We start from the raw sequence: 12,167 nt of genomic DNA, 5'->3' as shown, positions 1-12,167 counted from the left end.
ACAGGTATTTATTTGATGCCTGTTATGTATGAGGAACTATTTTAAATTCTGGGGGCAAAATAATGAACAAAACGGTCTACTCTCACATAGCTTATGTTCTAGTGGGATATCAGACAAAAAGGGAAATAATAAGTCCGATGGTGATAAAAAATATGGAGAAAAAGAGCAGGAATGGGACCTAAGGAGTGTAGGGTGGACAGGGAGTCTCAGAGACCTTAAGGGAGTGAGGAAACAAGACATGAAGGTATCTTGGGAACATGGGTCATAGGCAGGGGGAAATAATGTGAAAACTGTAAAGCTGGATCTGCCTGCTCTTACAGACGTGGCCAGATGGGTGTGGCTGGGGTGGACTGACCCGGAGAGTAGGACACGAGGTTACAGCCATCAGGGAGGATCCCAGGAGGTCTTGCAGATTGAACAGACTTGGCTTCTACTCTGCATGAGATAAGCATGACAGGACATGGCACATTTCCCCGGGATCTCTTCAGCTGCTCTGTGGAGAACAGACTGGTGGGAGGTGGGGTGGGAGGGGCTGCAGAAACAAGCCCATCATTTAAGAGGCAAAATTCCACATGAAAGGATGCTAGTTTGGTCAAGAGTGATAATGCTGGAAGCAGTGAGAAGTGATAACATTCTGATAGATTTTTCTAATTATTATTTTGGAAAATATAACCAAAACACCATTATTCCAGCTAAGAAATCACCCTGCAATCATTATTCAATGGACTCAAATATCTAGCCAATATACAAATATGCTTTATTGCCTCATGGTTTTTTTACAGTTTGTTAGAAATGTCAAAGATAAACAAAGCTGGACATTAAAGTAGTGGAAAGAGATTTTATTCAATGACAATAGGGGAAAGAAATAAGCTCTATTCTGATTGCAAAGAGATGACTGGGCCTTTTAAATATATTTTTATTGATTTCGGAAAGGGAGGGAGGGATGGGGAGAGAGAGAGAGAGAGAGAGAGAGAGAGAGAGAGAGAGAGAGAGAGAGAGAGATCAAAGATGAGAATCATCAATTGGCTGCCTCCTGCACTCCCCACATGTAGAGATCAAGCACACAACCTGGGCATAGGCCCCAAATGGGAATCAAACTGTGACCTCCTGGTTCTATAGGTTGATACTCAACTATTGAGCCACACTGGCCGGGAGCTGATGATTTGACATTTTAAAGGGAGAATGGGAGCAGGGTGGGAAAGGGAGAGAAAACGGGACTTAAGTGGGAGATTACAAAGGGTTGGTCACTGTAACTGTGACTAGGCCAGCAGAATTTGCTGGATGGAAATTGTAGAAGTCCTGTCTTCCCAGACATTGAGAGACAAAAGTCCTCTCTATCATGATGATAACCTTTCAAAGGAATGGTTTTCAGTTCCTTGAGCCAGACACCCTGGAGTTACAGATTATGAATGTACATCTCAAAAGGACAGAGGGAGGGTTCACGATTCTAAGCCCTTTTAAGTAAATGCTCTAAGGGAGGTCAGGGCCCGTGGTCAGATGTCAGCTAGAACAAAATGCAAAATTTTTTTGACAGTTCTGACCTTTTCCAAATAGAAACTCAGAAGGGACTGGACTGTCCCAGGGACTTGGCCTTAAGCTGCCGGAAGCCATGGTAGTCTGGTCTAGGTGCAGGGCTTTGAATGGAGTCTCCAAGCTCGGTTTCCTGCAGTTCTCAGAATCGGTATCTAAATAACATCCTTACATTGCCACTGAGTGACATTCTCTCTCAAATCTTTTATAATCTATGTGTTCATCCTTCACTCTTCCCTTTTTTGCTGGTCACAGTTTGTTCCTTGAAGAAATTGACTCATTTGTCCTGTCGATACAGTCATGATTTTGCTGACTGGACTCTCATGGGTTATTTTGGGCCCTGCATTTCCCAGAATTGGTAGTTAGGATTGAATTGCTTACTGGACATACAAGAAGAGGCAGGAGATTAGGCAATTGGATGTCAGGCTTGGAGACAGGCTGGAGGTAATAAATAGGGAGTCACAGGCAGAGTTGAAAGCCATGATCTGGATGAGATCACTGAGGGAATGAGAGTAACAGGCAAGAGCAACACTCTAAGGCCCGAGCCCTGGGCACTCCCGTGTTTAGAGGTGGGGACACGGGGAGATACCAGGAAAGGAGAAGAGGAGCACGTCCAGCGAGACAATAAGCAACAATTAGGATAGTAACCTCAGAGCGAAGAAAAGACGTTATTTGAGAAAGGAAGGAGTGATTAACTGGCAAATGTAATCATAGGTTCGGTAAATTAGGATTGCACGTTTATGTTTGAGTTTGGTAAAGGCCTCACTGGTGAGCTTGAGAAGAGCTGTTGGGTGCAGTGGTGAAAGGCTGATAGGAATGAGTTCATGAGAGAATGGAGAGGAAGTGGGGACAAGTAAAGGCAACTCTTTCAAGAAGTTGTGCTGCAAGAAGCAGAGCATAGTGATCACTGGAGGCCAATGCAAACTTGAAGGGAAATTTGCTATTTTCAAGATGGATCCATAGGAGCCTATTTGTATCCTGTGAGCTAATCTAATAGAGGGGGAACCGGTGTGTGTGTGTGTGTGTGTGTGTGTGTGTGTGTGCGCGCGCGCGCGCCCGCCCGTTTCCACAAGCACACGTACATTTGGGTCAGGGTTTCTGAGCAATAGCCTTTCGAGTAGAAAAAAGGGGATGAAATCTAGTGCCTAGCGGGGGCCCTGGTCTCAGAGGAGTACAGTTCATCCACAGTGACAGGAGACTGCGCACCTGGACACAGATGCAAACAGACTGCTAGGTGTGGTAGTGGGAATGCGATGCTCTCTCATTGCTTCTATTCTCTTAATGCACCAAAAAGCAGGGTCATCAACTGAGCATAAGAGGGGAGAGGTGCTGCAGGTTTGAGGACTTAGGAAAAGGTGTTAGGAAGTATTCTATGGGCAGTGGACAAGGAAAATGTAGAATATTGGTCTTAAGGTGAGAGCACTCCACTTGGTTATGGGTGTTTCTCTAGCCAAGTCTAAGCCCTCAGGGCAGATGCTGAGCTGGCAGAGATTTAGACTTACCCAAAAGTGGGGTTTTTCAGATGAGTAAGACAGGCGGGGCCAGGGCACTGGGAGTGTGTGCCAGGAAGTGGTTACAGCAGCAAGTGGTACCTATGCTGCCGTTGAGTGTGTGCTTACGTAAGTGATGCACATTGGAAGCTCTTCTCTGTCACAGTTGGGACCAGTGTTTGTTCAGTTATTTTGTGTGTGTGTGTGTGTGTGTGTGTGTGTGTGTGTGTATTTAAGACTTTATTTTAGAGAAGTTTTAAGTTTACAGAAAAATTGATCAGAAAGTACAGGTTCCCATATGCCCATTCCCATAGTTTGCCCTATTAACATCTTGTGTGTGTGGTATATTTGTTACAGCCGATGAACCAAGATTGATACATTATTATTAAATAAAGTCCATACTGTTCTTCAGGTTCTTTTTTTGAATTTATATTTCTTTATTGATTTCAGAGAGGAAGAGAGAGAGAGATAGAAACATCAATGATGAGAGAGAATCATTGATCGGCTGCCTCCTGCACGCCCCCTACTGGGGATCGAGCCCTCCACCCAGGTATGTGCCCTTGGTCGGAATCGAACCTGGGCCCCTTCAGTTCGCAGGCCAATGCTCTATCCACTGAGCCAAACCAGCTAGGGCATGGTTCTTTTTTTTTAAGGAGGTGACTATATAGTCCAAATATTATTGAACAGTATTACAGATGTCTCCCATTTTCTTCTGTTTTGACCCCCTCCACTAAACCCCTGCCCCACCCCTGGTCTTCCCCATGCTATTGTCTGTGTCCATGGGTTATGCATATATGCATAAACGTTCTTTGGTTAATGTTTTCCTATCCACCGTCCCCTCCCCCCGACAACTGAGGTCTGTTCCATGCATCCATACTTCTTGCCCTATTTTGTTATTCCTGACCTAAGTTGAATAGATGTAACAGCGCTGCTGGTTGGTCCTGTGTCCACTCTTTCTTCTTCCGTGATAATGAACCTTGACTTTTAGGAGGGTACCTGCTCATTCAAGACCACATTTCTCAGCCTCCTTCAAGACCAGGGTTGACTGTCCCTATTCGGTAATCATGAATGTTATGGGATAGCTCCCAAGAACTTTCCTGAAAGGAAATGAGACACCCCCTGTCATTTGGGGAATATGAAACTTATATTCATCTGGCCGCCGGGGGTGGTGCCATGACTGGAGCTCTGGTCTCCCATCACAACGAGAGGATGTGGCCCACAGCCCCGATACCATGGGAAGATAAGCTGAAAGGAACCGGGGACCCTTGGGGCTTTGTGGAGCAGAGCTGCCATACTGCCTTATACTGTGCATCTTTAGGCTTTTACAAGAGAAAAATAAAATTCTGTTAAAATCACTGTTATTTTGGGGCTCTATTTCTCATAGCTGAACCTAATCTTAACAGATATTTTGGAGGACATCTTTAAATTAAAACAAACCCCACCTATTTTAAATATTTTCTTTTAACTTATCACTTATAAATGGTCATGTGTCCACTAGTCATTTGGGGTAGGGACAAGTTCTTTTCTTTGAGTATGGATCCACGGATTAGCACTCCACAAAAACTACACAAACCCATAATGCACTGCTAAGATCACCGGTTTGCTTTCTCCAAAGTAGAATAGAGCAATCTGAATGCAGAATTACCCTGGATGTTTACAATGTTCCCCCATCTTTACATTTATCTTGCCTAAACTTAATTCTACAGGATTTTTCAGCGACTCACCTTTATTACGTCTTTCCAAAGCACTTACCATAGAAATAACTTTCTTTTGGCACTTACATTTTATCAGTTTATATATTCAATTAAACAAGGTATTTACCCTATTTTCATAAAAAAGTTCTTTAGCCTTCATATTTTACTAGTTTACAGAATGCTTAATTGAATTATGAAATCACAATAATTAATGTAACTGGCAGAAACAGCTTGGGAAAAACACAACTCAGTTGGGAAAGCATGTACCACAACTGTGGGAGCAGGGCGTTCTTCGCACATCAGCCCCTCTGTGTTTGATGGAGGGAAGAGAGAACATTAGTTACCTATTTAGAGGGTCAGTAAGGTCAGGTCTCCTACTCAGCATCTTTGTATATTTGTATAGTTTAAAAACAGAATTGTGATTATACTTTTAACTTTATAAATACAAGATCAACTCTTACACACTGTTGACGGGCATGTGAACAGATAGGTGCAAGCAGTCTGGAGGTGAAAATGTTATAGATTTGATTAAGCAAAGCCATTTTAAAATTTTTATTTATTTAAAAACATTTAAAAATCTTAATTGTTGAAAGTATTAGATATGTCCCATTTCCTCCTCCCCCATTGACCCCTTCTAGCCCACCCCCGCCCTCCGCCCTAGGCCTTTACCACCCTATTGCCTTTGTCCATGGGTTATGCATATATGCATACAAGTTCTTTGGTTGATCATCTCCCACCCACCCATCCTCCCCTGCCTTCCCTCTGAGGTTCTGCAGTCTGTTCTATGCTTCTTTGTCTCTGGATCTATTTTGTTCATCAATTTATTTTGTTCATTAGATTCCACATATGAGTGAGATTCTCTGACTGGCTTTATTCCGCTTAGCATAATACTCTCCAGGTCCCTCCATGCTGTATCAAAGGGTAAGAGATCCTTCTTTTTTACTGCTGCATAGTATTGCATGGTGTAGATGTACCACAGCTTTTTAAAAATATATATATATTTTTATTGATCCCAGAGAGGAAAGGAGAGGGAGATAGAAACATCATCGATGAGAGAGAATCACAGATCGGCTGCCTCCTGCACGCCCCCCAGTGGGGATCGAGCCTGAGACCCAGGCATGTGCCCTTGACCAGAATCGAACCCAGGACCCTGCAGTCCACAGGCCGATGCTCTATCCACTGAGCAAAACCTGCCAGGGCTGTATCACAGCTTTTTTTATCCACTCATCTACTGATGGGCACTTGGGCTGTTTCCAGATCCTAGCTATTGTAAATTGTGCTGCTATGAACATACGGGTGCATACATCCTTTCTGATTGGTGCTTCAGGTTTCTTAGGATATATTCCTAGAAGAGGAATCACTGGGTCAAATGGCAGTTCCATATTGAATCTTTTGAGGAAACTCCATACTGTTTTCCATATGGCTGCACCAGTCTCGGCAAGGCCATTTTTAATAAAGAACCCTAAGGAAATAATTGAGGTTATTGGCAGCAATTATATGATCTTATCATGTCATTTTAAAAATAGTAAACTAGAAAAAACAAAATGTCCCCAAATCAGTGATTTTTGGGAGAATTTTGATAGTCCACAGATAGATTCTAATATAGCTCTTGCTCTTATGTTGTATAGTGCAAGAGACATTTCCAAAAGAATTCCTGATTATCCTGCTCTGGGGGAATGTTTGAGGTTGAGTGACTCAACTGGACCATGTGCGTAGGTCTGTGAGGATTAAAGGTCGTTGTCTCTTACAGTTAGCTCAGAAGTACCTGAAATACAAGACGTGCCCTAGCTGGCTTGGCTCAGTGGATAGAGCGTCAGCCTGCGGACTGAGGGTTCCTGGGTTCGATTCCGGCCAAGGGCACATGCCTGGGTTGCGGGCTCGTTCCCCAGTGGGGGGTGTACGGGAGGCAGCCAATCAATGATTCTCTCTCATCATTGATGTTTCTCTCTCTCCTTCTCCCTTCCTCTCTGAAGTCAATAAAGGAATATATATATATTTTTAAAAAGACGCTCATTAACATGGGAGAACTATTTATATTTTTTATGAGATAAAGCACATGGTAAAACTGCATAATATATTATACATAACATACAGTTATGGAGTCTGAAAGAAGGTGCACTAAAATGTTAAAACTTGTTTTATACTATAAAAGGTAATCTAACATTTAAAAAGTTCTATCTAGATATACTTTGACTCTACTGCAAAAGATAGTATTTTTTTTTAACATCATGGCAACTCTTATGGAATGTCTGTCTACCTGTCATTCTTGCTTCTTCCCTACTAACAAAACCCTGTGTCAGGCAACAGGATGCCCATCAATGGAGAAAACTGGTCTACCCATCCCTCTTTGCCAGTACCCTAGGGTGGGTATGTGGCCCAACTCTATCAATAAGACACAAGGGCAAGTCTCTTTGGCTTCTGAAGAATATTCTTTCTTTATAGGAGCACAATGAGGAAGTTCCTTTACTGCTGTCTACTTTGATTCCTGCTTTGGCTTTGGGTACTGTCATTTGAAGAAATAATGCTGAGCTGTGGCAGCCACTTTGCAACACTGAGAATGGCAGAATAAATCAATCCAAGAAAATTTGGATGAGGTTTTGGCTACCCAGCTCTGGAACCACCTATCTCCAGACTTCTCGTTACATGGGAGAATTAAACATTCTTATTGCTTATGTCACTGTCAGTCTAGTTTCCTGTTACTCGTGACAACCATATCCTGATAGAAGCAGTTTTCTGTCTGGCACCAAATAAATGCTTTAAGTCCACTCTAATTTAAAAGGAACCCTATTAAATACCTACTGATATCTCATTAAATTTTTTTAAAAAATCCTCATGTGAGGATATGTTTTTATTGATTCTAGAGGGGGAGGGAGAGAGAGAAACATCAATGTGAGACAGAAACATCAACTGGTTGCCTTCCGTACATGCCCTGACCAAGGATGGAACCTACAACCCAGGTTTTGCCCTGACAGGAAATTGAATGGGATAACGACGCTCTAACCAACTGAGCTACCCAGCCAGGGCTGTTATCTATTTAAAAAAATGTTTTTAGATAAAGAGGAAGGAAGAGGCAGAGAAAAAAAACATCAACGTGAGAAAGAAACATTGATTGGCTGCTTCCTGCACACCCCCTACTAGGGATTGAGCCCACAACCTGGGCATGTGCCTGGACTGGGAAGTGAACCGGCTACCTTTTGGTGCATGGGATGATGCTCAACCAACTGAGGCACACTGGCCAGGGCTGTTATCTCATTAATAATAATAAAAGTGTAATATGCTAATTAGACCAGATAACAATCTCCTGGACAAAGCCGGGGCTGCAAGGGAAGCTGGGTCCCAGGTGCCAGAGGGAAGCCGGTGCCGGCAGCCAGGGGAAAGAAAGACCTACTCTTGCATGAATTTCGTGCATCAGGCCTCTAGTTTTTATAGAAAAGAAAGAAAACTGAGCTTAGAGAAGTAATTTTCCCCAAAGTGACAGGTAGAGTTGGATTCAAGCCCAATCCTGACTCTAAAGCCCACATCTGTCACTTAACCACATGGTTAAAAGAGGATCAAGCCTATAGTTTTCTCTTTTGGTGTCTTAAAAACATGCACATACAGATGTAGGAAGTAATACATTTGCACCCATATATGAATGTTGCTTTGGGTTTTTTACTACCATTATTTGCACTGATTTGTTGGGTAGAACTGTATATTTCAGAGGCTCAGCCAAAAAAGCAGACTTGCCTTGTCTTTATTCCACACTTTTACATCTAATCTGTGAATCAGGGAATAAAGATAAGTTGTGGGGACTTTGACTCAGGGTTTTTAACATTCAACCCCGAGGTACCTGAAATGGTGAACAGGAAAGTGGTACATGCTCCTCCTCAAGCTTTCTCTGTGTGTATGTTAATCCTCACCTGAAGATATTTTTCCCATTAATTTTTAGAGAGTGGAAGGAAGGGGGACAGAAACATCAATGTGAGAGACACATCAGTTGGTTACCTCCGCCCTGACCAGCTCTTGGGATTGAGCCTGTAACTGAGGTACATATCCTTGCCCAGAATGGAAGACAGAACCCTTCAGTCTGTGGGCTAATGCTCTAACCTCTGAGTGAAACTGGCTAGGGCTCCTTAAGCTTTCTTGGAAGAGTTGAAGAACTAAAGACTGAAAAATACCAAACATCTAACGAAGCAGGGTCTTTGAGTCGGCCTAGGAAAGCAGAAGAGTATTTTTTGAGCCAAAGAAACAGAAGAAGAGAGGATTACAATGGAGACCCACTGGCAATGCATTAGCTATATAAAACAGGAAAGCATTGAAGCCCAGAGAACAAAAAGCAGTTGGCTCCTCATAGCTCAACCTTAGGCCACATAGGACTTCCACAAACATGTCTTCAAGAAACCTGGTCTAGGCTACAGTGAGAAGAGACCAGAAGACCATCCAACAGAGCTCCTGTGAGCTCTTAGCTATAGAAAGGGCCATGTGGTGATTAAATATTCAATTCCCTCACAGCTGCTGGCTAGGCAGCTTGAAGGGCTCAGTGTAGAAAAAGCCCCAGCCATGACAGGAAGAAACTAAAGGAAGGCATATCCACCCAAAACCTCTGAGGTTACTTGAAAGTCAGGATGCATTCTTACTGAGCGCTCTTATTGTGGTCCATCCCTGTTTCAGAGGCAGTTTGCTAAGTTCACAGGAAAGGGAGCTGTGACACTGGCATCTAATAACCAGAGTCACTGTTGCAGGAGGCTTGCCCTAACCTCTAAGATGCCCCACCCTCACTGAACCATGGAAAAATCCAGCCCTGTGGACAAAGGCCAGAGGCAGAGAAGCTGCTCCTCCAGGGCCTACACAATGGAAGGATCAAGAGTGTGATAACCAGCCCAGGTGGTGTGGCTCAGTGGTAGAGGGTCCACCTATGAACCAAGAGGTCACGGTTTGATTCCTGATCAGGGCACATGTCTGGGTTACGGGCTTGAGCCCCACTGTGGGGCATGTAGGAGGCAGCCGAACAATGATTCTCTTATCATTGATATTTCTCTCTCTCTCCCTCTCCCTTCCTCTCTGAAAACAATAAAATAAAAATAAGAATAGTGTGATAACCTGGTGAAAAGAACAAGACCCATGAACTAAAAAAGGCCAGCATGGCCAGTGGGGATAGGGAACCAAGCCAAGTGGGTGAACCTGATGATTCTAGGAGACAGAGGTGTGCCTCTCAAATTCAAAACTTTTTTTTTTTTAGATAAAGACATTTTATTATTATTTTACTATATTACATAGTAGTGAATATACCTGATTGCATTTTCTCAAATGGCAAATGAGAACAGGACAGCGTTTTACTGAAAACCTCAATATCATGTCTTTTGGAAGATTCAGTTTCCTACGACGTGTATACTGTCCCTAAGGATACCAATGGTGCTTAGTAGTAAAGAACATTTTGCTAAGTTGTTCTATCGTGAGTCCTTGCTCAAAGTGTTCATCTTTTTCTTCTAATCTGGTTTTCTGTATTTGATCCTGTGTTTCTTCATAATTATACACAGGATCTGGCTGAGGGATAGGCTTGGTGTGTTCATATAGAATATCCACAGAAGGATGGTAGCAAACTATTGTCCTGCCACCAGATGTCAAAGCAAGTTCTACTTTGCAATTATAGTCATCTAGAAGAGGAGAGTATGAGGATTTATGACAGACACAGTATAAAGCTCCATTCTGGATTGGAAATAAATGTTCCAAAATAGTTCTGTTTGATATTGCCCATTTCACTGCTGATACCGCCATGGTGAATCAAGATGCTTATCAGGTGGTATGGAAAAAGATTTGAAGAGAAAATGCTTTTAAAATTTGCTTGTAGGCATACCTATTTTCATCCCTTGACATCTGCTCACCATGAGCCTGCCATCTTGCCTCTAGCTGGGTCCCTCAAATTCAAAACTTTTAAAGTGGAATGTCATCTGTCAAGTGTCAAAGAGGCCATCTACATAATAAAGAGGCAATATGCAAACTGTCCGTTACGGTGTCACAGTAACGACCATTCAACAGGCTGCACGCACAGCCAGGGGACTTGCATGAGGCTCGCTTCCCTGCCCCTGGAGCTGGGCCAGGAAAGTGAGGGGGCTGAGTGGTGACACCCGCACACAGAAGGCCAGTTCGCGGGGCACAATCAGCAGACACCAACCAGGGAGTGCGAGTGTCGGCAGAGACCCCCAGGAGGGGTCGCACACGCAAATCGAGAGGGTGTGGACCCAACATGAAGGAAGGGCCCGGGTGCGATAACAGAGAGTGGACGTCGAGGTAAAGCGGGACAGCCATCGGGTAAACAACGCAGGGGTCCCATTGCCACAGACACACAAGGTGGCCCCACGATGCCTGGGGCACCGGTCAATACTCCCAAGCGCACAACCTCAAAGTCTCCTCCTGCCGCGTAAACCTGGCCCTGCCACCGTGGAGACCACAGGCGACCCTCACACCACAGGGAAGCGGCCACGGCTTTCTCTAGCCGTCCATCCATTCATCGGCCTGGTCCAACCCAGACAGGAGCTTGCATCCTGGGCGGAATGCCCCCCAAGGACAAGCTGGGCCCCAACCATGCCTGCGCAAGCACGCCGTCGCCTACGAATTCGGGACAGGAACAGACGGAGAGCTGCTTGAGGCATGGGAGCAGGCACGCTGGGGAATGGGAAAGGCCTCCGCATCCCCCACCCTTTGGCACGCAACAGGAGAAAAGCCTCTTGCGTGCGTAATGCAGCGGTCCCTGCGATGGACGCTGGCCCTGGCCCTGGCCCTGGCCCAGCAGGACGCTCCCCTGACTCCGAGAGGGGAGGCACAAGCCACGGTCAGCAAGACACAGCTGCGTCGTTGCTCAGGCCCTCAAAGCCGATGCGAGAAGGGCCCGAGTGCCCAAACAGAGGCTGCTACACATCCCAGAGAGGAAAGAAGTCAGTACTAAGACAGGATGAAAAGCATAGAATTTTTAATTAACCTGTAAAAAGAGTAAAAGAGTGAGGGAGGAGGGGGGAGGATGGGAAAGAAGGAAAGAACTTTATAAAGGAGTCAGCAGACAGCAGAGTTAAAGAAGGAAAGAGGATGTATGAGTGAACTGTAGGAGCTATAATGAAAATCAAGTATAGTTGTGTATTGGGGACAGATTTTAAAAGTAGGAGCCAGAAAAGAAAAACGATAAATGATAGTGAATAATTAGGCAGGTAGATAGATATTAAAACAGTGGAAGTAAGTAGAGAAGAGTATATGGGAAAGGTAGGATGAGAGAGAAAGAGGAAGGGAAGAAAAGTTTTAAAAGGGGAGCCGGTAGAGTTTAAAAGGAGAATGGGAAGAAGGAAGAAAATGGGGGAGGGAGCAAAGCAGGTCCGAGGGAGGGAAATGAAGAAAAAAAATAGGTGGAAGGAAGGAAAAGGGAGGGAGGGGAGGGTTAAAGATAAAGAAGGAATGTGGGAGGGAGGGAGGGTAGGAGATAGATGGA

The 12,167-nt window shown here is 44.3% G+C and overlaps 1 protein-coding gene across 1 annotated transcript; it reads right to left on the bottom strand.

The window, feature by feature from the left end:
• Nucleotides 1–8,041: 8,041 nt before the first annotated feature.
• Nucleotides 8,042–11,788, bottom strand: LOC102420277 (39S ribosomal protein L42, mitochondrial-like). The gene has a single exon (XM_014466175.2). The coding sequence runs from the start codon at nucleotides 10,466–10,468 to the stop codon at nucleotides 10,091–10,093; it is 378 nt and encodes a 125-aa protein (XP_014321661.1). The 5' UTR covers nucleotides 10,469–11,788; the 3' UTR covers nucleotides 8,042–10,090.
• Between the last annotated feature and the right edge of the window lie 379 nt (nucleotides 11,789–12,167).

The sequence above is a fragment of the Myotis lucifugus genome, unplaced genomic scaffold (genome assembly GCF_000147115.1).
Source record: "Myotis lucifugus unplaced genomic scaffold, Myoluc2.0 scaffold_328, whole genome shotgun sequence".
Taxonomy (NCBI): Eukaryota; Metazoa; Chordata; class Mammalia; order Chiroptera; family Vespertilionidae; genus Myotis; species Myotis lucifugus.
This window is presented reverse-complemented; position numbering and strand designations above follow the sequence as displayed.